We start from the raw sequence: 27844 nt of genomic DNA, 5'->3' as shown, positions 1-27844 counted from the left end.
TCAAACATGGGAAACGTTTTAATAGGAAGAAAAAATTCACAGTGCAGCGTGGCTTAAAATCTAAGAGCTGGGAGAGCCCAGGATGGCCTGGATGACCCTGAACTTCCCTGCAAGGGCTCTAAGAACCCAGTGTGGGGAAGGGAAGATACAACTTTGGAAGAGGCGATAGATGTGTTAAGGCACAGACCAGGGGGGTAGGAGGAGACCTGGAAATGCCCCTCCCTGATCAGGGAAGCCTGGAGGTGGGGAACCAGAGTCCACAAGTCAACGGCAGCTCTAGGTCCCGTGTGGTCCCAATCCCCCCACCTAGCAGGAAGAGGTCGGTTTGCAGGGGTTGAGAAAGGGCCGGGCTGTGAGATCCCTGTGCCCGAAACGCAGTGCCGGAAATTGAACAAGAGTGTGCCCGTGTGCACGGGAGAGCTCTCTGTGTGTTCCCGAGGTGTCACAAGCCTGGCTGGATTCCAGGGACAGCTCAGCAGCAGCCCGATCGGTCTCCGGAGCCCATGGGACCCTGGCGGAGGGTGGATTCGCACTGCACAGCAGCTGGTCCGATCTTGATGCCATTTCCCTAGAGGAGAAATCAAGAGGCTTAAAAGGCAGGGTCAGCACAGGGTCAAGTGTCCTAACGATACTGTCTTACATCACACGTCCCTTACATCCCAGGAGCTCACAGCTACAGAATAGGGCCACAGCCAATGAATGCAAGAACATCAGAAGAGCTCTGCTGGATCAGACCAGTGGTCCTTCTAGTCCAGCATCCTGTCACAGGCCAACCAGTCCCTCTGGAGCTACGACAGGGCATAGAGGCTAGAGCCTTCCCCTGACGTTGCCTTGTGGCACTGGAATTCAGTGGTTTGCTGCCTCTGAATGTGGAGGTTCCCTTGGCCACTAATAGACCTCTCATCCATGAATCTATACAGTCCCCTTTTAAAGCCATCTATGCCTATGGCCATCACCACGCCCTCTAGCAATGAATTCCACATTTGTAATCACTCGCTGTATAAAGAAGTTTTTCCTGTTGTCTGTCCTGAAGCTACTGCCCATCAACTTCATCTGATGCCCTCAAGTTCAAGTATTCTGACACAGGGAGAAGAAGTTCTCTTTGTCAGTGCCCTCTACCCTGTGCTTTAGTTTTTTATTTGAAGAAGATACTGGATTGATATCCTGCCCTTCGATCTGAATCTCAGAGCAGCTTACAATCTCCTTTACCTTTCCCCACCACAACAGACACCCTGAGAAAGTTGTGGGTAAGAGGCTGAGAAAGCTATCCCAGAAGTTGCCCTTTCAAGGACATCACTGCCAGAGCTATGGCTGACCCAAGGCCATTCCAGCAGCTGCAAGTGGAGGAGTGAGGAATCAAACCCGGTTCTGCCAGTTAAGAGTCTGTGCACTCAACCACTACACCACACTGGCTCCAAACTGCATGTTAGTCGATTAATTGATTACATCTTTGCAAGTACACACGGCGGTACCACACTACCGTACCATTCTACTATATCAGGGGTGGCCAACGGTAGCTCTCCAGATGTTTTTTGCCTACAACTCCCATCGGCCCCAGCCATTGGCCATGCTGGCTGGGGCTGATGGGAGTTGTAGGTAAAAAACATCTGGAGAGCTACCGTTGGCCACCCCTGTACTATATCATCCTGCTGGACCATCCTGCTGTACTACTAACTAGTTATTGTAATGAACATATGAAGCTGCCTTCTACTGAATCAGACCCTGGGTCCATCAAAGTCAGTATTGTCTTCTCAGACTGGCAGCGGCTCTCCAGGGTCTCAAGCTGAGGTTTTTCACACCTATTTGCCTGGACCCTTTTTAGTTGGAGATGCCGGGGATTGAACCTGGGACCTTCTGCTTCTGCTTCCCAACCACTGAGCCACCGTTGTAATTTATTGTGATTTTATTATTGTCTATATTCATGTACTCCACCCTGAACCCCCATGGGGGAATGGGCAGAATAATAATAACTTGAATGAAATCTAGCCAAAGGCAGGATAAAGCATTCCCTCTCTGGTTTTTGTTTGGGTTCTTCAATAGCAAGAACTGTTTTCATGTTTCTTACTCACAGCTTCTCTTTGAACTTCATACCTTGGGTTCTCCTTCCCTTCCACCCCTTATTTATTATTTAGCAAATAAACTTGGCAAGAAGAGCATGTTTCACTTTTTGCCTTTACGTGATACACACATGATTCCTAGCAGCAATATACCCTCTAAACTGTGGAATCTTGTGAGCAAAAAATTTTTACTCCATGTGCTTCTGGCATTAAAGTTGTGAGCTCCTGCATAGATCAGTTTGCTCTGGGGTCATCCATCCTGAGCTAAGACAAAAACGTGTGAGCTGGAGGCTAAAAAACTATGAACTAGATAGGGGAGGGACGGTGGCTCAGTGGTAGAGCATCTGCTTGGGAAGCAAAAGGTCCCAGGTTCAATCCCTGGCATCTCCCAAAAAGGGTCCAGGCAAATAGGTGTGAAAAACCTCAGCTTGAGACCCTGGAGAGCCGCTGCCAGTCTGAGAAGACAATACTGACTTTGATGGACCGAGGGTCTGATTCAGTAGAAGGCAGCTTCATATGTTCATAGCTCAGCTTAGAAGGAACACTGCCTAGGAGGCTCCACCTTCAAAGAAGAATCCAAACTCCATCTTCTAAGATGCTTATCAGCCAGCCACAAATCTGTATTAGCATAACACAGTGTGACTTGGTTTTGTTTTTCATCTGCTGCAGATTAAGCCAAATCATCTTCATTGCCAAACAACAGGGATTTTTGAAAAATCAACTCATCTGACTCACTGCTGCTCTCTTCCAGAGTTTCAAAGCCAGAACGTCCCATTTTCCAGGAGATCCTTGTATTTGTGTTGGCTTTTCATAGATGGGAGCTAGGTTAGGCTAATCTAATGTTATACTGGTTTTATGCAAGGAGACGGACAATACAACGTAGCGGTTGGATCGGCGGGCATGGCCTTAGGAAAGCCGGGTTCCAATCCCCGCTCTGCCACGAAGCTCGCTGGCTGACTGGAGGCCAGCCGCTCTCATCAGAGATATAAAATATCGGAAGTAGGCAGGAAAGAGTAGGAGACTGTAGCCTCCTCTGGCCTCAGCCCAAGGAAACGAGAGTTACTTGCATCCAATTCCCTCTCCTCTGTGGCTTGTGGTTCCCCTCCCCAGGTAAAGAGAGGATCACAGGGCTCTTTCCTTCTGGGCTTCCCCTTTCCTCAAGACAAAAAGAGAGGGATGGTGGCTCAGTGGTAGAGCATTTGCTTGGTAAGCAGGTTCAATCCCTGGCATCTCCAACTAAAAAGGGTCTAGGCGAGCAAGCGTGAAAAACCTCAGCTTGAGACCCTGGAGAGGCGCTGCCAGTCTGAGTAGACAATACTGACTTTGATGGACCCGGGGTCTGATTCAGTAGAAGGCAGTTTCATATGTGGGAGGGACAGTGGTAGAGCATCTGCTTGGTAAGCAGAAGGCCCCAGGTTCAATCCCTGGCATCTCCAACTAAAAAGGGTCCAGGCAAGTAGGCGTGAAAAACCTCAGCTTGAGACCCTGGAGAGCCGCTCCCAGTCTGAGTAGAGAAGACTGACTTTGACAGACCGAGGGTCTGATTCAGTATAAGGCAGCTTCGTATGTTCAATGCTTTTCTTCTTCAGCAGAATGTCATTCATGTACTTGCCACCCAAACACCGATCACTCAGGGGCGACTGACACTTAAGTCTTCCCCCTTCATCTACAGCTTTCCAACTCAAGCCAGCCTTCGCTCGTGAGCAGGCTTCCTTCCTGCTGACAACAGTTCAGAGGGTTGGTCTGACTGCCTTCCATCTCAACAGGAGCACTGCTCTGCGGGTTCTGCGGCATGGGGCCATTTCACAAATACGCCTACTTCGGGGCCCTGACCCAGATAGCCCAGGCTAGTCCGATCTTGTCAGATCTCAGATGCTAAGCAGGGTTGGCCCTGGCTGGCATGGAGAGGCAGGGCCACGGCTAGCAGCGGGGGCACAGGGGCAGTGCTCTCTATAGAATCTACGGCACCTCCCCCCCAATCTTCCCTGCTTTTCCCTTTCCTTAGCCACAAGATCCCTGTGCACCCGCCCCCACCCTCTTGCTGGCAGGGCCGGCCCTAGACTATCTGGCACCCTAGGCAAGGCCAACTTCCGGCACCCTCCCCCCTCCCCCGCAATGATAACCAGGTTTCAAAAAGAGATGAATTGTGAGAAAAATGAAAAGCACAAAACTTGAAGTTTCTCCCTGAGCTGGATAGCCCCAGCAAGAAGAAGATGATATTGGATTTATATCCCGCCCTCCACTCCTGAGAGTCTCAGAGCGGCTCACAATCTCCTTTACCTTTCTCCCCCACAACAGACACCCTGTGAGGTAGATGAAGATATTGATTTATATCCCGCCCTCCACTCCGAAGAGTCTCAGAGCAGCTCACAATCTCCTTTCCCTTCCTCCCCCACAAAAGACATTCTGTGAGGTAGATAGGATATTGGATTTATATCCCACCCTCCACTCCAAAGAGTCTCAGAGCGGCTCACAATCTCCTTTCCCTTCCTCCCCCACAACAGACACCCTGTGAGATGGGTGGGTGGGGCTGAGAGAACTCTCCCAGAAGCTGCCCTTTCAAGGACAACCTCTGCTAGAGCTGTGGCTAATCCAAGGCCATTCCAGCAGCTGCAAGTGGAGGAGGGGGGAACCAAACCCGGTTCTCCCAGATAAGAGTCCACACACTTCACCACTACACCAAACTGGCTCTCTCAAGCCTGATCTTGTCACATCTCGGAAGCTGAGCAGGGCTAACTCTGGCAAGTATTTGGAAGGGAGACCTCCTTCACTACGTCACGTGGGGGGTGCCCGATCTGGCGCACCCAGAAGGCCCCAGTCAGCTGCCTCGTCTGCCTAGTGGCAGAGCCGGCCCTGCCTGCTGGGTATGGCCCTGTTTAGATGGGCGACCTCCAAGGGATCCCAGGGGCACGACGTGGAGGCAGGCGATGGCAAACCACCTCTGAAACGCATCTCGCCTTAGAAGCATGTCTGTAGCTTGCCGCCTCACGGTGCATTAACACTAAAAGTGCTAGAACTTCTGGCTGCCAGACAACCTGAGGATCTTCCGGTTACACTACACAGACTGCCGTAAGAGGATGACGATTATTACATACTTCGAAATCCACAGTCAAAGTGTTTGGTGCGGAGGGCAGGACTCAAATTCCTACCCGTTCCGAAAAATTAAAGCCCGTCCAGCCCGGCTGCTTGCCGAGCAAGATGCAGCCCCGCCCACCACGTCCCCTGGCCTGAAGTGGTTCAGTCCTCCTCAGGTTTTGGCAGTCCCAAGCCAGGGAACAAAACCGGGAGGGTCTACGGCTGCATGGGGAGGGGCAAAGCCCTCAGCGTGCCACGCTCACCTCGCTGGTAAGGTCCAGCTGGCCTTCTTGGATCTTTTTGTAGATGATTCTGGCTGTGCTGAGGAAGGCCTAGAGGAGGCAGGAGGGAAAGAACGCAATCAGGAAGAGGGATAATGGGAAGTTACAGAGGCAGCGGACAATTTGTAAGCTACGACGGGTCCAAAATGCAGAGGACCACTTAATGAACTGGATGCTGATGTAGGAACTGGTCTCTCTAAATGGCTTTCTTCTTTGTTTTAGGGTCCAGTTCCAAGTTCTGGTCTCGACCCAGTCCAGAGGTGGCCAAATTTGCTGAACGCAAGAGGCACACAGAATAAATATCAGATTGTTTGAGAGCCACAGAACATGAACATCAGATGTTTGAGAGGAAGGAAGGAAGGAAAATAGATGGAGGGGAGGGAGGGAGGCAGGAGAGGTGGAAAGAAAGCAATGTTAACTTTAAATGCATTCTCTGAGCTGCCAGCTGGTTTGGCTTGGAAAAGCGATTTAAAGAGAGAAATGCCTTCCCTTCTCCAAACTGGCTGATGGTGTGGTGGGGGCTTTGAGAGCCACACAATATGTGTGAAAGAGCCAAACGTGGCTCCTTCACACAATATGTGTGAAAGAGCCACACGTGGCTCCTGAGCCACAGTCTGGCCACCCACCCCTGACCTAGTCTATTATTTGGGACCTTTTGCAAGCCAAGCAGATGCTCAACTGCTGAACCACAGCCCTCCCCTAAATCACAATCGCGGGAGCTGGGTGAGATCCTCAGAGGCAGGGCTTCCACCCTGCCTCCCTCCTCCTGCTGCCCAGGGCAAAACAACTTCTGCAGATGCTCCAAGGAAGCTGAGGAATGGGGATACGCGGCAGCCTGGCCTCTCTTTCTTCACCTCTTTCACGTTGGCCGCCGTCTTGGCTGACGTCTCCATGAAAACCATGCCGTGCTCCCGGGCGAAAGCTTCACCCTCTTCCTTCTTCACAGCTCGCCGGTGCTCCAGGTCACTGCAGGAAGAGAGGCCAGTACAAAATAAAAGGCTCAAAACTCTCAAAAAGTGGAAAGGACTGCCGGCAACCCACTGCGCCCTAAGAGTGGGCGTGTGAAAGAGAAGGGGAAATCAGTTCATCCAACGGCCCGCACGTAGCTATTTGCAAACACCTGCAACAGTCGCCATGGAACAGAACAGAGGATAAATGTCAGATTAAGGATGTCTGAACACCCACAGCCAGTGAGATGCAAGTTGCTAGAGACCAGAGTTCAAATCCACCCCCAGACCTGACCACCACTGTGGGACATAACACCGTTTTTCTGGGCCTTTCGATCTCACTTTCACTCGTGTAACCCAAGAGCTCTCCAGATCCACCCACCACCGGCCAAGAGGAAAGTGAATTTTTGGCATGCAGAAACCGCCAACACCCAAACCTAAAATAGACAAGTGAAGAACCTGTGCCCCCTCTCGGTGCTCAAAATACTCTTTCAGGATCTTGGACAGGCCTCTTTCAACTAGCAGCTGGCTTAACCCACGAGCACACGAAGCTGCCTTATCCCGAATCAGGCCACTGATCCGTCAGGATTTGGTATTGTCAACTCTGACGGGCAGCTGCTCTCCGGGGTCCCTGGCTGAGATCGTTCACATCACCAGATCCTTTTAACTGGAGATGCCGGGGATTGAACTGGGGACCTTCTGCTTGCAGAGCAGATGCTCTACCACTGAGCCACGGCCCCTCACCATAATGCGATGCAACCATGTGCATTCTCTGTCATAGTTCTATGGGGAAGGCCCAAAGTGCACACATTTGGCAGACAGAAGATTTCAGGCTCCGTCGATGGGAATCACCGGTCTAAAAAGAGATCAAGGAGGCAGGGGCTTCAAGCAGAAGGCGCGGCTCAGAGACAGAGCATTTGCTTTGCATGCGGTGAGTCCCAGGGACAGACTCTGGAGTCTCCAGTTAAAGGATTTGGGGTTGGGGAAGATCTTTCTTTGGCCGGAGAGCCACTACCAGCCAGAGCCAGTACTGAGCTATACAAACTAAAGGCCTGACTCAGTAGAGATTGACTTCGTGGATTAGGAGTTTGGTGTAGTGCTTAAGATCTGATCTTAAACATATTTATTTCTAAATGCGGGAAGTGAGTTTTGTGAGTTTGGACTGGGATCTTAAGGGCGAATCATTGGAAGAGGTGCCAGCGGCACCAAAAGGTTGGCTTCATAAAAGCCAGCATACCGTGACGTGTTAACAGGCCTCTACCGACAAGCTGCAGAAAAAACTAAGCCAGAGGAGAGACTGGAAGAGCAATGGTGCCCCTCTGTGTCTTACCAGAAAAACTGAATGCCATGAGAAGCCTGAATGCAAAAACACCAACTGGACCTGGTATGTCTTGCCCACTGGAGATAATGTTCATGTTTGGGTGGGATTTTTGGTATGATTAGATAGACAGACAGATCGATCGATCCAGGGGTGGAATTCTAGCTTACAAGGCTCTTTTTAATAAGCTCTTTGAAGATTGGCTACATCAGGGGGTATGGCCTAATATGCAAAGGAGCTCCTGCTAGAATTCCACCCCAGGATGGATAGATAGATGATAGATAGATAGATAGATAGATAGATAGATAGATAGATAGATAGATAGATAGATAGATAGATAGATAGATAGATAGATAGATAGATAGATAGAGAGAGAGAGAGAGAGATCCTTTTTAATTAATATATATATATATATATATATTCCTTCCCTTTTTGCATTGCAAGTGGTTTAGGATAAATAACAGTCAGGAACTGGATCAGCAACAAAAGGGATGGTAGAGCTCAGTGGTAGAGCATCTGCTTGGGAAGCAGAAGGTCCCAGGTCCCAGGTTCAATCCCCAGCATCTCCAACTAAAGAGGGTCCAGGCAAGTAGGCGTGAAAAACCTCAGCTTGAGACCCTGGAGAGCCCCTGCCAGTCTGAGTAGACAATACTGACTTTGATGGATTGAGGGTCTGATTCAGTATAAGGCAGCTTCATATGTTCAAAAGGGCACTTTAAAATACCCTACGGTCTTCAATGGACACTTCACCAGATTCCTCAGCCGCCCCTCTGGGGGCTTTCACAGAATTGGAGCCAGCTGCTTGTCACTGCAGGCTGCTCTGCAAAGTCTGAGGCTGCATCTCCTGAATCTACGAGAGACGGATGACTCCAGGCCAGTGTTCTCTGATCCTCTCTGCTGAGCCTAAAACTGTCAGCGAGGAGCACTGCTACAGTGTGGAACGAAGACCAGGGGAGTCCTGCATTCAAATCCCCTCGCACTGGGAATCTTGTCAGGTGCTTCTCTCTCACCCTTTCCTACCTCGCAAGGCCATCGTGAGGATGAAATGCGGGAGGTGTCAGTCCCGTCCCCCATCCCAAGGAGGCTCCTTGGAGGGAGGCTACAATAATGATGTACAAAATAAGCGCCTCCTTGTATATGGGAGCACATACAGCTGGGGCTGTGGGAGCTGCACTGGCTGCTAACAGTATACTGCAGGGGTGGCCAACGGTAGCTCTCCAGATGTTTTTTGCCTACAACTTTCATCAGCCCCAGTCAGCATGGCCAATGGCTGGGGCTGATGTGAATTGTAGGCAAAAAACATCTGGTGAGCTACCGTTGGCCACCCCTGGTATACTGGATTTGCTACAAGGTGCTGGTTATTACCTTTAAAACCCTATATGGCCGAGGACCTGCTTACCTTAGGGACCATCTCTCCCCACACATTCTCCGGAGGGTACTTAGATGATCTGGCACCCAAAATCTGTTCGTGACCCCGGGGCCGAGGGAGGCGAGACTAAAGTCCACCAGAGGGAGAGCCTTCTCGATTGCTGCCCCCTACTGGTGGAATCAGCTGCCGGAGGAGGTGAGGGCCTTGCGGGACCTCGCCCAGTTCCACCAGGCCTGCAAGACGACAATCTTCCGGCTGGCCTTCAATTGACCTTGAATGGCCGATACAGTCGTAGGGAACATCTGATAAATACCGAAGCTGATAAATACCGAAGCCATCAGAAACATCTGATAAATACCGAAGCCATCAGAAACAAAACAACACCAATGAAATTAGCACCAGATTGTTTTTAACGGTGATTTTAATATGATGTATTTAATATTATAAATTGTTTTAGTATCAACTATATGAGCATCAGCCGCCCTGAGCCTGCTTTGGCAGGGAGGGTGGGATATAAGTTGAATAAACCAGAGTCAACTGGGCCCTGCCCAGTGATGAAAACAGGAATGAAACGCCACCCCAATGCTATGAAGCTCCGGTCAAAAGAATCTATGTTGCCATCATCCACCAGTGTTCCCTCTAAGCTGTGGAGTCTTGGGAGCAAAAACTGTACTCTGTGAGCAATCGGCTCACGTTGTGGGTGACTGATTTTGCTGCTGCACAAACGAGTGTGGTCTGGGACCATCCTTCCTGAGCCAAGACACAAACGTGTGAGCTGGTAGTTAAAAAGCTGTGAGCTAGCTCACGCTAACTCGGCCTAGAGGGAACATTGCTCGTAAGAGAAGCCGTGTTGGATCAGGCCAATGGCCCATCCAGTCCAACACTCTGTGTCACATAAGAACATAAGAGAAGCCGTGTTGGATCAGGCCAATGGCCCATCCAGTCCAACACTCTGTGTCACATAAGAACATAAGAGAAGCCGTGTTGGATCAGGCCAAGGGCCCATCCAGTCCAACACTCTGTGTCACATAAGAGAAGCCGTGTTGGATCAGGCCAATGGCCCATCCAGTCCAACACTCTGTGTCACATAAGAACATAAGAGAAGCCGTGTTGGATCAGGCCAATGGCCCATCCAGTCCAACACTCTGTGTCACACAGTGGCCAAAACCCAGGGGCCATCAGAAGATCCATCAGTGGGGCCAGACCACCAGAAGCCTTTCCACTGTCCCCCCAAACACCAAGAAGACAGAGCATCGCTGCTCTAGAAATAAGAACATAAGAGAAGCCATGTTGGATCAGGTCAATGGCCCATCCAGTCCACCACTCTGTGTCACGTAAGAACATAAGAGAAGCCATGTTGGATCAGGCCAATGGCCCATCCAGTCCAACACTCTGTGTCACATAAGAACATAAGAGAAGCCATGTTGGATCAGGCCAATGGCCCATCCAGTCCAACACTCTGTGTCACATAAGAACATAAGAGAAGCCATGTTGGATCAGGCCAATGGCCCATCCAGTCCAACACTCTGTGTCACATAAGAACATAAGAGAAGCCATGTTGGATCAGGCCAGTGGCCCATCCAGTCCAACACTCTGTGTCACACGGTGGCCCAAAAAAACAGGTGCCATCAGGAGGTCCATCAGTGAGGCCAGGACGCTAGAAGCCCTCCCACTGTGCCTCCCCAAGCACCAAGAATGCAGAGCATCTCTGCCCCAGACAGAGAGTTCTAACAATATGCTGTGGCTAATAGCCACTGATGGATGCTCCATATCCTTATCCAATCCCCTCTTGAAGCCGTCTATCATCAATCTCGACTCAAACCCTTGTCCCAAGACTGGACCCCAAAGGTAACAGAATACCTTTTGTTGCCAATCAGCATGAAGACCATGTGGGATGACGAGTGCTGCCGGGCGTCCTCCAGCCAGGAGTTCAAGTGGTTGAAGGTTTCCCGTCTGTACAGAGGCAGAAAGAGAAAAAGCTGCTCAAGGTGGACTGTGAGACCCACCGAAGCCAGAAAAGACAGCAGGGTTCTGGGGCGTCAAATGGAATTCTCCTGAGAGCTTCCTGCTTTGTTCTTCTTCAGACAAACACAGCTGTCCACCTGGATCTATCAATCACAACAGTCATCTTGTTTGGTGGAAGGGTGAAGCACGCGGACTCTTATCTGGGAGAACCGGGTTTGATTCCCCACTCCTCCACTTGCACCTGCTGGAATGGCCTTGGGTCAGCCATAGCTCTGGCAGAGGTTGTCTTTGAAAGGGCAGCTGCTGTGAGAGCCCTCTCAGCCCCACCCACCTCACAGGGTGTCTGTTGTGGGGAAGGGAAGGGAAAGGAGATCTGTAAGCTGCTCTGAGACTCCTTTGGGTAGCGAAGGGCGGATATAAATCCAATCTCTTCTTCTACAAAGTCCCAAATTCCTTTAGGCTTCCTTTGTAGGGAAGGTGCCCTGACGCTTAATCCACACTGCTGCACTGCTCCTGAATGCTTTCCTGATGACAGTCAAAAAAATGTCTTGCTAGGCACTGTTCTCATGGTGCCTTTGCTCTCCCCCTTGAAAGGATATTTCCTGTTCTTCGAAAGAGGTACATAATTCTGAGGGGCCCCCCTTCAATGTCTCCTCGAGAAAGCAGAGCTTGTTTTGGACCAGGAACTCCTTTGCATGTTAGGCCGCATCCCCGATGTAGCCAATCCTCCTGGAGCTTACAGCAGGCCCTGTACTAACAGCCCTGTAAGCTCTTGGAGGATTGGCTACATCAGGGGTGTGTAGCCTAATAGGCAAAGGAGTCCCTGCGACAAAAAAAAAAAGCCCTGTGAGGAAGACAAAATAGTCCAGTACACAAAACATGAATAACCAGCCCAGGAATCCGACTAATATCCATCCCAAAAACTTCTATAGGGACACCTAGTGTTTGACCAGAAAAATTTAGGATTCACCTTTGCTTTTAGCAGCCGCGAGGACTAGAAACTTCCTTTAGGTTGTGAGTGAAAACTAAAGACTCCGTGAAGCTTGGGAATGCCAGCTCTCCTCAGTTTTCGCAAACGTAATTGAATGTACGAGCTTTAAAGCAAATCAGATTTCAACTAACAATATCAAAGCACTTTCAAAAGTTTTTTAAACGCTTTAAAATGTTTGGTTCGAGCCCAACAGCACCTTAGGAGATTTTTTTACAGGGTAAAAGCTTTCGAGGAAAGTTCGACTCTCGGAAATTTATACCCTGAAAATTTTGTTGGTCTCGGAAGTCCTCCTGGATTCTAATCTGGCTACTCTACCGCAGCTGTTCTACCCTCTGAAGCTATCTTAGAAAGCTTTGGAAGCCACAGGTTAGATAGATTAGATCAGGGGTGTCGAACTCATTTGCTATGAGGGCCGGATCTGACATAAATGAGATCTTGTCGGGCCCAGCCATGTCGGGTCTGGCTATGTGCATACCTATATAAGATTAGGTAGCCAAGATATAAATTTTATAAAGGACACAAACAAACACAAATATATATTTTTTAAAAACTTAAAACACGCTTCAAACGTTAGCACTCATCGGTCTTAAAGATGCTTTCTTTATATTTTTCAGGGAACTGGCCAAAGGCAGCCCTGGCTCGTTCCTTCCATCACTGGGGGACTGGAAAGGGAAGGAGCCTCAGCCAATAGAAGGAAGAGAGGCTTGACTCAGTAGCTCTGCTCTGCAACTGAGAGAGTCTGGCAAAGCAAGCTATTCCTCCCCTCTTCTTCTCCAAGGGAGGAACCTCAGCCAATGGAGGAAATAGAGGTTTTGCTCTTTAGCTCCTGTGCAATCAAGCAAGCCTTGCAAAGCAAACTATTTTGCAGAAGGAAGCAAGATACAGGGAGAAGGAAGCAGATGACAGCCAGTTGCTCGGGGGCCTAATAGGAGCCCTCCGGGGGCCTGATTCAGCCCCTGAACTGCATGTTTGACACCCCTGGATTAGAAAGACAGCTTCAGACAGAGCCTAATCAGCTCTCTGTATGACACTTCTTTAAAGTGACAACTGATAACTTTAAATTATTATAACTTTATCGTGTGATGATTCTTTATCGATGAGAATGATTCTCAAAATATTATCCTTTTCTTTCCTTTTATCCCCTTATAAACTCATTGATTCACAGAACTTGACCAGTAGAAAATACCTGGTTCTTATTTATTTTTTTTTATTAAAAGGCTAAAAGAACTGAGACAGATTTCAAATTGCTAGAGTAAACTTAGGGTCCTTATCGCTGAGCAAAAGAGCCAGAGTTTAAAGAGTGTAGGGGGGCAGTTGGTAGATTCAAGGCTTAATATAGTAATCTTAAAATAAAACATGCTTAAAACATTAGCACTCGTCGGTGTTAAAGGTGCTTTCTTTGTATTTTTCTCATGGGATCCAGGGAACTGGGCAAAGGAAGCTCTGGCTATTTCCTGCCTTCACTGGAGGAGCCTCAGCCAATAGAATGAAGAGAGGCTTGGTTCAGTAGCTCTGCTGTGCAACAGAGAGAGCCTGGCAAAGCAAGCTTTACCTCCCTTCCTTCCTTCCCAAGGGAGGAGCCTCAGCCAATGGAGAAAATAGAAATGTTTGACACCCATGCTCTACAGTAATATGGGGTGATATTAGATAGTACACAGGTGCATTGAAATATATCTGATAATGCCTGTTAGCTAGGCAAGCAAGATTAGAACAGGCTATATTAAATACTTTGCTAATAATTATAAAGCTATGATTCTGCTTTTTAAAGAAAGAAGAAATCCTGCTCTTTTCCTGACCAGCTTGTGAACTTTCTACAAAGGTTACGAAAAGTACACAAGAACACACATGCTTTAGTATGGATGTATCTCCTGACACCTTCATGGCCATGATAGATCTATAGAACCACCCAGGTTGCCAACTCAGTGTGGGGAAACTTCTGGAGATTTTGGAGGTGCAGCCTGAAGAGGCGGGGTTAGAGAGGGGAAGAACCCTCAGGAGGGCATAATACCATCCGGCCCTGCTACTTTCTCTGGAAGTGATCTCTGAGGTCTGGAAAATCAGCTGCAATTCTGGGAGATCTCCAGGCCCCATCGGGAGGATGGCAACCCTGGACCCACCTGGTGATGTCGTAGACTAGCAGGGCCCCGGCTGCTCCTCTGTAGTACGAGCGGGTGATGGAGCGGAAAGATTCCTGTCCAGCCTGGGAGGGGGGAGGCGACCAAACAGATAATTAGGATTAAGCGCAGGCAGGAAGAGACTTGTTTGGAAACAGCCTTTGCCAGCTGTCAGAACAAGCCCAACACTGTGCAACCAAACCAGACGCCCATCATTACAGCTGCAGTTCCAACTGCCCAGGAGTCAGGGCTCCACGTGACAATCCACAGGGGGCGCTGTGCCAAATGACAGCTCTCTCTCTCTTTTTAACAGAGTCCTGCTCCTGTTGTTGGATGGATTCCCTGGTGCCATCTGTTGGAGGGGTGAGCGACTGCCAGCCAAGTAAGGCTGACTGCTATCACAGGAGCACACGAAGCTGCCTTATTCTGAATCTGACCATCGGTTAGGGTTGCCAGGTCCAATTCAAGTAGGGTTGCCAATCCCCAGGTGGGGGCAGGAGATCCCCCGGTTTGGAGGCCCTCCCCCCGCTTCAAGGTCATCAGAAAGCGGGGGGAGGGGAGGGAAATGTCTGCTGGGAACTCTATTATTCCCTAGGGAGACTTATTCCCATAAGAAATAACGGAGAATTGATCCGCAGGTATCTGGAGCTCTTGGGGGGGGGGCTGCTTCTTAAGGTAGAGGCACCAAATTTGCAGCATAGCATCCAGTGCCTCTCCCCAAAATACCCCCCAAGTTTCAAAAGTATTGGACCAGGGAGTCCCATTCTATAAGCCCCAAAAGAAGGTGCCCCTATCCTTCATTATTTCCTATGGAAGGAAGGCATTTTAAAAGTCGTAGAAAGGAAAGGAAAGGTCCCCTGTGCAAGCACCAGTCTTTACCGACCTCAGAAGGATGGAAGGCTGAGTTAACCTCGGGCCGGCTACCTGAATCCAGCTTTCGCTGGGATCGAACTCAGGTCGTGAGCAGAGAGTTCAGATCACAGTACTGCAGTACTGCTGCTTTACCACTCTGCGCCACGGGGCACAGTTGCGAGGTTCTTTTAAATGTGATGGCCAGAACTCCCTTTGGAGTTCAATGATGCTTGTCACACCCTTGCTCCTGTCTCAACCCCCAAAGTCCCCAGATATTTCTTGAATTGGTCTTGGCAACTCTAAACTCAAGAAATATCTGGGGACTTTGGGGGTTGAGACAGGAGCAAGGGTGTGACAAGCATCATTGAACTCCAACGGAAGTTCTGGCCATCACACTGAAAGGGACCACACACCTTTTAAACGCCTTCCCTCCATTGGAAATAATGAAGCATAGGGGCACCTTTTGGGGGGGCTCATAGAATTGAACCCTTCAATCCAATCTTTTTGAAACTTGGAGGGTCTTTTGAGGAGAGGCATCGGATGCTACGCTGCAAATCTGGTGCCTGTACCTCAAAAGCCAGCCCCCTCAGAGCCATAGATACCCCCAGATCAATTCTCCATTATACTGGCCTGCAGCCTGTTAGCAACTAGGTCACGCAGGGCTGGCCCTACTCACCGCCCCATGGCGCCCCCCCTTGCGCCTCCTCCTCCCTCCGTTCTTCACCATTTTAAGGCCAGGGAAGGGGAGGTGAAGCGCCGCATTCCCGGCTCTTTAAAGGCCAGTTCTCCCCGCTCACTGGCGATCAGCTGATCGGTGGGAACAACTGCACTGGGCTCCTATGCCCTTTTGGCGCACTCACGATCAGCATTGGGGGCAGCAGCTGCGAGCGATCCGCTGGAAACGCGGCGGCACCCTTGCTTTGTGCCCCCTTCCTTCCTGGGCATGGGAAGGAAGTGGCGAGGAGGCAAGGGCGGTGCCATTTTTTTAGCAGGTTGCTCATGGCTGCTGCCCCCAGTGCTGATCGTGAGCGCGCCAGAGGGGCATAGGAGCCCAGTGCAGTTTTTCCCACCGATCAGCTGATTTTGACACTTATTCCTTTCAAATATACAAAGCTCACCCGGTATTTAGGCAACTGTACATTTGTAAGTAATAAGTGTAAAAATTCTTTATTATGATTTATGTGTTAAATGGTGATTCTATTTATGTTTAAGTTCCGGAATGTAAAAATAGCGGCCAGTGGAAGGCGAACGAAACACAGGCTGAACCTAGGACCTGTTAGGGTTGCCAAGTCCAATTCAAGAAATATTTGGGGACTTTGGGGGTGGAGCCAGGAAGCTTTGGGGGTGGAGCCAAGATCAAGTCTGTGACAAGCATAATTGAACTCCAAAGGGAGTTCTGGCCATCACATTTAAAGGGACGGCACACCTTTTCAATTCCTTCCTTGCATAGGAAATAATGAAGGATAGGGGCACCTTCTTTTGGGGCTCACAGAATTGGACCCCCTGGTCCAATATATTTGAAACTTGGGGGGTATTTGGGGGAGAGGCACTAGATGCTATACTGAAAATTTGGTGCCTCTTCCCCAAGAAACAGCCACCCAGAGCCCCAGATACCTGCGGATCAATTCTCCATGATTTTCTATGGGAATAAATCTCCATAGGGAATAACAGAGTTCCCAGCAGACATTTCCCTCCCCTTCCCCTGCTTTCTGACGACCCTGAAGCGGGGGGAGGGCCTCCAAACCGGGGGATCCCCTGCCCCCACCTGGGGATTAGCAACCCTAGCACCTGTGCAGCCGCTGCACCTGCCAGACTTCGGTCTGCTACCCAAAAGGAGAAGTTCTTTTCACCGCGGGACTGTCTACGTCAGGGGTCCTCAACCTACGGCCCGCGGGCCAGATGCGGCCCGCTGAGGACGTTTATGCGGCCCGCCGGGTTATGGCAAAATCAGACCGGAAGTGACGTTCGACCTAAACTCGCGTTAGCAACGCACACTTCTGGCACTGGGCTGAGGTGGCAGAGACAGAGTGTGAGGTGATACCAAGGTGAGGTGAGTTCCCAGGCCGGGGTGTGTGGTGTGGGGAAGGGAGAGAGATGCAGAAGACGGAGAACTGACGGCCCGTGGCCTTGTACAGTAATGGCAGTCCGGCCCTCCAACAGTCTGAGGGACAGTGAACTGGCCCCCTATTTAAAAAGGTTGAGGACCCCTGGTCTACGTCTTTCAAATCAAGACATTTCGTGACAGTGGACTATAGCACCGCCTTACAAGAATATACGTGAGAAATGACTGCATTTGGATTCTGAAGAACTTTGAGGGAAAAAAAATACGTATCCGTAACGGAATGTAAAAGGAATTTGTTGAGCATATGTTTGCAACATGTAATTACACAGTGGCTTTCCTTGTTTGTTACTAACCACTACACTGCGGTTTCCGGTTTACCCACCTGGGGACTGGCAGCCCTACCATAACTCCATCTCAGTGTTCTCTACTCAGACTGCCAACTTCTCTCCAGGGTCTTTGGCAGATACGTTTCATGTGATCTACTGCCTGGTCCTTTTCACTGGAGATGCCAGGGACTGAACCCGGGACTTTCCACGGGCGGTGCAAATGATCTAGAACTGAACCATGGCCCCTCCGCCCAAAAGGTGCGGGACTCCACGTAGGATATCACATTCTGCCACCCGACATCATATAGACTACTAGCTGATCACCGTCAGAAAAGAAGAACTCATATATTGTAGTGATACAGCATCATGAAATGGTTTTTTAAAATTTTAAATTGTAATTATGTTTTATTGGTTTCTATTGGTTTTAACTTGTGCAAATGAATGGGGTCAGCCGCCCTGCGGAGAGGGCGGGATAGAAATTTAAAGTAATAAATAAATAATAAATAGCCCCACAGCCCCACTGCTGTGGAGCCAGCTCCTGGAGGAAATGCGGGCCCTGCGGTGTTTGGACCAATTCCGCAGGGCCTGCAAGACCTTTCTCTTTAAAATGGCCTTCGCTTAATGCTGAGCCAAGATAGATTCGCTGAAGATGGTTTTTAGTCACTGTATTTTATAGAAGATCCGAGTTATAGCACCATAATGTTAATTTAATATAAGTCGATTTAAATTATGGTTTTATCTAATTGTAATTATTGTGTAGTATGTGTATTGTATTTATGTGTTGTGAGCCGCTCTGAGCCTGCCTTGGCGGGGAGGGCGGGATATTAATAAAAAATTATTATTATTATTATTATTATTATGAAATAAATGCTCGCCTCTCCCTTGCCAGCCCCAGCCAAAGCTTGCATCGGAGCAACTGAAAGCCTGGAAAAGTTTTGCAAAACAAAAGAGACGGGTGGGTTCGTTTGGCATAAATTCCAATAAAATATTTTGCGGGGTCAAAGGGAAGCCGAAAAAAGGGAAGCCAAATGGCTGCCCAGCAGGAGAGCGAGGAAAGCCACTGTGCAGAAGACTGTACCAAGGCTGAAAGCCAGGGTTTTCTTTGTAGAAAAAGCCCAGCAGGAACCCATTTGCGTATCAGGCCACACCCCCTGACATCCCCATTTTTCACACAGGGCTTTTTTCATAGGGAAAAGCAGGAACTCGTTTGCATATCAGGCCACACCCCCTGATGCCAAGCCAGATAGAACTGTGTTCCTGTGCATTCCTGCCAAACCACCCCCCCAAAACCCTGCTGAAAACGTTGCTTTGAAGCACCTTGTCATTCTCTAGAGTTTTTGAGAGCAGCTCCTGCTTCTTGGAATTATGAGGACTGGAAGCTCCTCAGGATGAAGCTTGGGTAACGTGCCTATCAGAGCAAAGAAAAGGCCCGATCCTGGTTGCTACGAAGAGGCCTGAGTGGTGGCCAGACTGCAAAAAACAGGCCCGTGTGCAAGCAACAGGTGTTGCGTTTCCACGTCTCTGCCTGAAATCCCGAACGGCCGCTCTCTCCGCTTGCCTGCCTGTTGAATGAAGTCACAGCCTCCCAGCCCTTTCTTCCAGCCCCCACCCCCTTTCCTTAATCCCAAGCGACAACTCCCACGCGCTCCCTCCTGCGGCATCAGGTTCCCTCCCGTCTGTCTGCCCTTCCCGGCTAGATCCTTCTCCCTTCCAGCTTGCTGTCCTCGCGCCTGCAAGCAGGCTGAAGCCGGTCTTTCCTGAACTGCAAGATCTGCCAGGTATCTGGGGTAGGCCAGCAGCCAGGAACAGAAACCCAAGAGGGAAAAGGTGCAACAGTGACACCACTGCAGTCCGTGGAAGGGAAGCTCCTGTCTCGCTTTCGATAATCGGGTCCTCACTTTCCCCTTTTCTTCCCCCGGGGATCTAGGACGAAAGGCCCCTTCTTAAGGGAGTTCTCACCGTGTCCCAGATCTGTAGTTTGATCTTTTTGTTGTCGATGCTGATCATGCGCGAACCAAACTCCACACCTGATGGAAAAATGGATGAGGAAGAAAAAGTTCAGGGGAGCAGAGATTGAGCAGACTGGCTCGCTTACCCCCCCCCCCCCCACTACAAATGACCACCTCCAGAGAGCCAGTTTGGTGTAGCGGTTAAGTGTGCGGACTCTTATGTGGGAGAACCGGGTTTGATTCCCCACTCCTCCACTTGCACCTGCTAGCATGGCCTTGGGTCAGCCACAGCTCTGGCAGAGGTTATCCTTGAAAGGGCAGCTGCTGTGGGAGCCCTCTCAGCCCCACCCACCTCACAGGGTGTCTGTTGTGGGGGAAGAAGATACAGGAGATTGTAAGCAGCTCTGAGTCTCTGATTCAGAGAGAAGGGCGGGGTATAAATCTGCAGTCGTCTTCTTTTTCTTCAGTTGCCAACCACCAGGTGGTGGCTGGAAATCTCCTGGAATTACAGCTGGTTTCCAGGAGACAGAGATCAGTTCACCTGGAGGAAACGGCTGCTTGGGAGGGTGGAATTGAGGGCGTTATGCCCGACCGAAGCACCTCCCCTTCCCAAACCCTGCCCTCTCCAGACTCCACCCACAAAATCTCCAGGAATTTCCAAATCCAAAGCTGGCAACCAGACCCCCAAGCCTAGGGGAAGGAGGGAATGGAAGGAATCCACAGGGAGAAATCGAGAGAGAGAAACAGGTCTCAATTGGGGCTGGTTCCAGGTTTGGAGGGATCCTGAGGAGACAGGGCTCAGTCCCCCAGGACCGGGGCTTGTTTTGGTAGCAGGAACTCCTTTGCCTGTTAGGCCACACACCCCTGATGTAGCCAATCCTCCAAGAGCTTAAAAGGCTCTTCTTACAGGGTCTGCTGTAAGCTTCAGGAGGATTGACTACAACAGGCGTGGTATGCCCTAAGGAGTTCCTGCTACAAGAAAAGCCCTGGAGGCTGGCAGGGTTCATCTCTTGCCTTGAAAATCCTGGAGATCAGTCGTAAAAGTGGGAGATCTCCAGGCCCCACATGGAGGATGGCAACCCTAGGGCAGGCTCAAGCTGCAGAAGGAGCGCAGAGAGAGACCCGCTAAATCCCCCTGTGCCCTCTGACTGCCCCTGGTTTTGAGAAATTCCCTGATCTCCGCCTGATCTGAGACGGCTCCCTGCAGCCCAAACCGAAAGAAGCGGCACGTGGTGGTGGGCGGGGCTAGTCACAATTGGCAGCGCTTCCTAGGAACTTGGCAGCACGTGGCTGCTATCGGTGCAATGCCTATTCTTCCTGCTTAAGCACCGCCAGCATTCTGCCCTGAAACCAGCGGGCCAAAGTGCAGCGAACGCTGCGTAACCTGGCGACCCAGATGTCTTCCCCAGCTGCTGAGCCCAAGATCAGACTTCACCTCTGCCTTTCTGTAGCCTAGGAAACTAGCTAAGGGCTTAGCATCAGCAGACGTGAAAGAAGAGCAAGGAAAAAGCCCTCATCAGCTCCTACCTCTACCTCTGCAGGTCACCGGCTGGGCTGGGGGGCAGAATACCTTGGACATATGGGATGCCCTTGGGCAGTTTTCCTGCCCCCAAAGCCAGCACTGTCCAGGAAAAGTAAGCAGTGGGTAAAAAGGAGAGAGAGAAGAAATAATAAAACCAACAGAAGGATTAGCTGCATTCAAGTCCAGCAGCACCTTAGAGACCAACATGAATTGGGGGGTGTAAGATTTTGAGAAGCCAAAGCTCCCGTTGTTAGATACCCAGGTACCTAAGGTGCTATTGGACTGGAACAGAGGTGGCCAAACTGTGGCTCGGGAGCCACATGTAGTTCTTGCACACATATTATGTGGCTCTCGACGACCCCATCGCCCTATCAGTCAGCTGGGAGAAGGCATTTCTCATGTTAAATCCCTTCTCCAAGCCAAGCCAGCGAGCGGTTTGGAAAATGCATGTAAAGTTAAAAGTTGCTTTCTTTCCATCTCTCCCTCTCTCCTTCCCATCTATTTGCCTTCCTGCCTTCAACATCTGACGCTCATGTCTTGTGGCTCCCAGACATCTGACATTTATTCAATGTGGCTCTTACATTAAGCTAGTTTGGCCACCCTTGGACTAGAATCCGGCTCTTCCGTCTTCAGGCCGACATGGCTACCCACCTGAATCAAGGAGGACAGACGAAGTTTGAGTCCAGTGTGGTGCCTTTAAGACCAATGAAGTGTCATGTTAGGCATAAGCTTTTCTGTGCGAGCACAGTTCTGAAATGTGCATGCACATGAAAGCTTACGCCTTCGTTGGCCTTAACGGTGCCCCCGGACTGAAGGTTTGTTCCGTTGCTTCAGAACGACACGGCTACCCGCCCGAAGCCATCTCCATCTCCAGAAACGGCATCTCCGTCTTATCACGTCTTTCCCCATCGGTGCAGCCGCCCCAGTCCAGAACTGCCCTTTTGCATCCCTGGTTCCTTCGCGAGCCCACACAAACTCAGTTCTCCATACTCCCCTCCACGCTCCCACTGCTTTCCCTCTACCGCCATCTGAAGGGCGCCGAGTAGCCGAGACCCGCTTTTGACCGCTGGCTCTCACCGATTGTTAAGTCATGGATAGTCGTGAACCGATCGTCTGTGAACTGCAGTAGGAGGCAGGATTTCCCGACACCTTTGGAACAAAGATAAAAACACCAGTGGTCGTGAGGCGTTCTGCTGCGAGGGCCTTTGGAGAGGGCGGGGCTAGTGACCCGGGGCCTTCTGCCTACTCGGTGGCAGAAGGCAACTTTAAATGCATTTTCCAAGCTGCTGAGAAGTGATTTAAAGAGACAAATGCTGTCTCTATGCCAGCTGATGGGTTGGTGGGGCTTTGAGAACCACACAATATGTATGCAAGAGCCACAGTTTGGCCACCCCTGCACTAGGCAATGGCCTTGCTCGCTTTCCGGAAATGTAGGTGACTGCCACATTGGAGGAAGGTGCTGAGAAGAGCAACAGGTGGCTACCAAGCCAGTGCTTTAACGCCAGTGGCTGAGGAGCAAACAGTTGGTTGACTTTACGCTGGGCGCTCTTCAGGTTTCTCCGCTTTCCCAGAGGAACCCTGAAACGGGCCTGGCTGTGGAGGGAGACATAACCTGCTGCAACTCACGCCCCACCCCCTCCGCCCTTCAGGCAGCAGAAAAGAAGAAGATATTGGATTTATATCCCGCCCTCCACTCCGAAGAGTCTCAGAGCGGCTCACAATCTCCTTTACCTTCCCCCCCACAACAGACACCCTGTGAGGTAGATGAAGATATTGGATTTATATCCCGCCCTCCACTCCGAAGAGTCTCAGAGCGGCTCACAATCTCCTTTCCCTTCCTCCCCCACAACAGACACCCTGTGAGGTAGATGAAGATATTGGATTTATATCCCGCCCTTCACTCCGAAGAGTCTCAGAGCGGCTCACAATCTCCTTTACCTTCCTCCCCCACAACAGACACCCTGTGAGGTAGATGAAGATATTGGATTTATATCCCGCCCTCCACTCCGAAGAGTCTCAGAGCGGCTCACAATCTCCTTTACCTTCCTCCCCCACAACAGACACCCTGTGAGGTAGATGAAGATATTGGATTTATATCCCGCCCTCCACTCCGAAGAGTCTCAGAGCGGCTCACAATCTCCTTTCCCTTCCTCCCTCACAACAGACACCCTGTGAGGGAGATGAAGATATTGGATTTATATCCCGCCCTCCACTCCGAAGAGTCTCAGAGCGGCTCACAATCTCCTTTCCCTTCCTCCCCCACAACAGACACCCTGTGAGGTGGGTGGGGCTGAGAGAGCTCTCCCAGAAGCTGCCCTTGCAGGGACAACCTCTGCCAGAGCTATGGCTGACCCAAGGCCATTCCAGCAGGTGCAAATGGAGGAGTGGGGAATCAAACCCGGTTCTCCCAGATAAGAGTCTGCGCACTTAACCACTACACCAAACTGGCTCTCCTTAAAAGAAACTGATGCTGGACAGTACACCAGGAAAGACCCCTCTCCAGTAGCAACAGTGTGGGAGGGGGCAACAGTGGCAGTGCTTCTAGTGTCCCAGCCCCACTATTAATGCATGGAATGCATTGCCACGGGAGGTGGTAGCAGCTACAAGCGTAGACAGCTTCAAGTGGGGATTGGGTTTATTTATTTTGTTAAGATTTGTATTCCGCCCTCCCTTTACGGGCTCAGGATCAACATATGGAGCAGAGGCCCATCAGCGGCTATTAGTCATAGGGTATAGATGGAACTCTCTTATTGGGGCAGTGGTGCTCTGTATTCTTGGTGCTTGAGGGGGGCACAGTGGGAGGGCTTCTAGTGTCCCGACCCCACTGGTGGACCTCCTGATAGCACCTTTTTTTTTAAAGCCACTGTGTGAAGAAAAAGAAGAAGACCGTAGACTTATACCCCGCCCTACTCTCTGAATCAGAGCCTCAGAGCAGTTTACAATCTCCTTTATCTCCTTCCCCAACAGACACCCTGTGAGGTGGGTGGGGCTGAGAGGACTCTCACAGCAGCTGCCCTTTCATGGACAACTCCTAGGAGAGCTATGGCTGACCCAAGGCCATGCCAGCAGCTGCAAGCGGAGGAGTGGGGCATCAAACCCAGTTCTCCCAGAAAAGAGTCCGCACACTTAACCACTACACCAAACTGACATGAAGTGTTGAACTGGACGGGCCATTGACCTGATCCGACATGGCTTTTCTTATGTTCTTATGCTCGCATTTCTTTTCTTTTTAAAAGGGGGAACAATCATCAGCTGAATAGCTTCCTTCTCTTTTTAGGCACTGCATCCAGACACGAAGAAGACTTATTTCTTTAATATCCCATTTTTCTGTGCCCTAAGAAGTCTCCAAGCTAGATGGCCATCGGCTTCCCTTCCTCTCCCCACAGCAGGCACCTTGCGAGCCATGTTCCCTCTAAGATGCAGAGGGAACAGAGCAAAAATTCTACTTTGTGAGCTCCTGGCATTAAAGCTGTGAGCTACTGCATGAATTATTGTGCTCCGGGGCCATCTTTCCCGAGCTAAGACAAAAATGTGTGAGCTGAAAGCTAAAAATCTCTGAGCCAGCTCATGCTAACTCGGCTTACAGGGAACACTGAACTTGGGAGGCAGGTGGGCCTGAGACAGTTCTGGGAGAACTGGGACTGACCCAAGGTCACCCAGCAGGCATCATGTGGAGATGGGGGGAATCAAACCCCGTTTTCCAGATTAGAGTCCGCTGCTCTTAACCACTGTACCACACATGGTGGGACTTTTGAGAGGATTGCCTGAGGTATGGTTTCTGGGCTCACGAAATGGGGCCCCTCGGAAGTCCAAGTCACCTTAGGACAGCGGGAAAAGACAGGCAAGGAGAAGGGTGACTGTGCAACTGATAATGCTGCTGTACCTCTAGTGCAGCGGCACCCACATTGTGGCTCACAGAGAGCCACATTCACAATTATTGCTAACCAGAAGCGCTCTATTTATTTTCGTCTTTGGCAAGAGGGAAGCTTGCAAGCTTACCCATTCCCCTGCCAGCAGCTGCTTTAAAGTGGGAACTACTTGCCAACCAGAAGACTCACTAGGCCAGGAGTGGCCAGACTTGCTTCATGTAAGAGCCGCATAGAACAAACATCAGATGTTTGAGAGCTGCAAGACAAGAACAAAGGAGGGAAGGGAAGGGAAGGGAAGGGGGGAGAGAGATGGGGGGAGAAGAGGTGGAAAGAAGGCAACTTTAAATGCATTTTCCAAGCCACTGGCTGGCTCGGAGAAGTGATTTAAAGAGACAAAAGCTGTCTCTAAGCCGGCTGATGGGTTGGTGGAGGTTTGGAGAACCACACAATATGTATGCAAGAGCCACAGTTTGGCCACCCCTGCACTAGGCAATGGCCTTGCTCGCTTTCCGGAAATGACTGCCACATTGGAGGAAGGTGCTGAGAAGAGCAACAGGTGGCTACCAAGCCAGTGCTCTAGTGCCAGTGGCTGAGGAGCAAACAGTTGGTTGACTTTACGCTGGGCTGGTAAGCTTCTTCGCCCTGATCTGGGACACTAAGGAGGGTCAGGCAAGGAAATCCAGGGGCGCTGCATAGTGGCAGGCGGGGCTTGTTTTTGTAGCAGGAACTCCTTTGCATATTAGGCCACACACCTGTGATGTAGCCAATCCCCCAAGAGCTTACAGAGCTCTTACTTACAGGGCCTACTGCAGGCTTCAGGAGGATTGGCTACATCAGGGACTGTGCGGCCTCACATGCAAAGGAGTTGCTGCTACAAAAAAAGTCCTGGAGGCAGGCAATGGCAAACCACCTCTGTTCATCTCTTGCCTTGAAAATCCTATGCAGGGTCACCTTAAGTTAGCTGCGACTTGACTGGTGAACTTCTAGGATGCATCAGGCTGGCTGACAAAGGAACAGGGATGCTGGGTGAGATTGTTACTATTATCCTCTCTGCTAAAACCCCATCATTTGAGGCCAAGAGAACTGGCAGGGACATGTCTTAGACCCGTCACCAAGCCTTTATCCTTTAATGGGCACCTTGCCAGATGGACCTTGGGTCTGTAGCACAGCCTTCACGATGCGGGTCTCTGACTACTCATTCCTGTGTACCCAGGCTCAGCTGTGACGAACAAGCTCTGCCGGAAAAGAAAGCCTGATTGCAGGTCACTTTAGCAATTTAAAGATGGTACAAAAGCAGCCCAGAGTCCGGCCAAGAAGAGGTGGCATTTCTTCAGAGATGCAGCCGTAAGAATGTCAAGGGAGAAGGCCAAGATAACTGGACTAGAGGGATTGGGTTCTAGGAACGTGGCATCTAGAGGGTCACGGAAATGAAGAGAATCTCATGGAGATGCTGGTCCTGTTGCCCCGTAGGAAACGAATGGGGTAAAAATTGGTCAACAAAAGTGTGGGGGAAAGCGTGGGTGCTTCTGAGATTGGCAAATTGCCCCAATCTATAGGAAAGGCAAAAAGGGATCAGAGTGGGGCATATTCCAGTCTCATTGTTTCCCCCACCTTACCTTAACTCTCGATCTCTAACTCCTATCTCAATCCACCCCCCTTTTACTCTGTTGGCTCCTCTTTGGAAGACCAAACATTGCCTTGGTTGGTGAATCTCTGGACTGGTGGGTAGGCATGAAACAGTATTTGGGTGGCTCTAACTGCTAACTCTTCGGTGTTTTACCTTGGTGGTTTCTCCACTATTCATTTCTTTGCAAGGGTTTATGGCTCTGTCTTTTATACGTACGCGTGTGTGTCTCACTGTAAGCAATTTAATCCACTATTAATAAATGTCTGGGTTTTCTGGCTAGTTAAGCATCACCCATTGAGTGGGAAGGGAGGTCAATAAATCCCGAAGCAATGTTTCCCCTAAGCTGAGTTAGCCTGAGCTAGCTCACAGTTTTTCAGCCGCCAGCTCACACATTTTTGTCTTCGCTCAAGAAAAATGGCCCCTAACTGATGCAGTCACTCACAACTTTAATGCCAGTAGCTCATGAAGTAGAATTTTTGCTCACAAGACTCCACAGCTTAGAGCAAAAGTGGCCGAACTGTGGCTCGGGAGCCACATGTGGCGCTTTCACACATATCGTGTGGCTCTCAAAGCCCCCCACTGCCATGTTGGCAGGCTTCGAGAAGGCATTTGTCTCTTGAAATCACTTTTCCAAGCCAAGCCAACCAGTGGCCTCATAAAGTTGCTTTCCTCCCACCTCTCTCTTCCTCCTCCCCCATCTATTTGCCTTCCTGCCAGACTTCCTCAAGCATCTGACGTTTGTGTCTTGTGGCTCTCAAACATCTGGTGCTTATTCTATGCGGCTCTTATGTGAAGCAAGTTTGGCCACCCCTGGCTCAGAGGGAACTTTGTCCCAAAGACCCAGCTTTCCCAAGCCTCTTCTGTGGCATCTGTATTCAAAGGGGCCAGCCTGCCTACCTCGCAGGGCTGTTGTGAGGCTGAGAGCCCTGACAAGGCGCCTAAAAGCGAAGAGGCCGCCAAACGTGCTTGTTGTGAAAACCACGGCTATATAATAAAGAGATATCCATAATCAATAGGTCTACATGCTATTCAAAATGCCTCCTCCTATCGAGGTTATCTCCCCTCCACTCCCCCCCTCGGGAGGTTTTCCTCTGAGGGAAAGGAGGGGCTCCTCCACCGCCCAGCCGCTGCCTCCCGTACCGGTGTCGCCGATAATTACGTATTTGAACAAATAGGCGTATGACATGGCGCTGGAGCCCCCCCCCCTAAATTCCGGGCCCCGCCGTTGGAGGCCCTCCGGAGGCCGCTCTAGCCTCCCCCTCTACTGCTCCTCTTCGAAAGACTCTGGTCGCTCCCGCCCTCTAGCGCCGCCCCCTCGTCGCTCTCGCCCGCCTCTCCAAGACTCGCTGCTCACCCCGCCCCCCCAAAAGGAGAGAAAAAAACCGTTAGGGCCGTTGGGAGATCCGCGCGGGTGACGTCACAATCGGAACGGCCAGCAGCGCCGTTCGACGCCTCAAGCCCGCCCCCTCTGGCGGCGCTCTTTGAGGGCCGCTCTAGCCTCCCGCAACTCGATCGTTTCC

The 27844-nt window shown here is 50.5% G+C and overlaps 1 protein-coding gene across 2 annotated transcripts; it reads right to left on the bottom strand.

Annotated features, from left to right (window-relative positions):
- Nucleotides 1–27680, bottom strand: RAB2B (RAB2B, member RAS oncogene family). 2 transcript variants are annotated; one of them, XM_060255495.1, is made up of 8 exons: nucleotides 27465–27680; nucleotides 21906–21977; nucleotides 19317–19384; nucleotides 14121–14203; nucleotides 10908–11000; nucleotides 6268–6379; nucleotides 5396–5464; nucleotides 1–568 (listed from the first exon to the last, which is right to left on the bottom strand). In XM_060255495.1, the coding sequence occupies exons 1-8, from the start codon at nucleotides 27508–27510 to the stop codon at nucleotides 473–475; spliced, it is 639 nt and encodes a 212-aa protein (XP_060111478.1). In that variant the 5' UTR covers nucleotides 27511–27680; the 3' UTR covers nucleotides 1–472. The 2 variants fall into 2 exon arrangements, with proteins under 2 accessions (XP_060111478.1, XP_060111479.1); XM_060255496.1 differs by lacking the exon at nucleotides 5396–5464 and having other exon boundaries at nucleotides 27465–27592.
- Between the last annotated feature and the right edge of the window lie 164 nt (nucleotides 27681–27844).

This window comes from Heteronotia binoei, chromosome 15, assembly GCF_032191835.1.
Source record: "Heteronotia binoei isolate CCM8104 ecotype False Entrance Well chromosome 15, APGP_CSIRO_Hbin_v1, whole genome shotgun sequence".
Classification (NCBI taxonomy): domain Eukaryota; kingdom Metazoa; phylum Chordata; class Lepidosauria; order Squamata; family Gekkonidae; genus Heteronotia; species Heteronotia binoei.
This window is presented reverse-complemented; position numbering and strand designations above follow the sequence as displayed.

Excerpts from the sequence above, each read along its gene's own strand:
- RAB2B (XM_060255495.1), bottom strand. The coding sequence starts at position 27,510 with ATGTCATACGCCTATTTGTTCAAATACGTAATTATCGGCGACACCG. Across the intron at positions 21,978-27,464 it reads CGTAATTATCGGCGACACCG|GTGTCGGGAAATCCTGCCTC; the intron begins GTACGGGAGGCA and ends TTTGTTCCAAAG. Across the intron at positions 6,380-10,907 it reads ATGCTGATTGGCAACAAAAG|TGACCTGGAGCACCGGCGAG; the intron begins GTATTCTGTTAC and ends CTCTTCCTGCAG.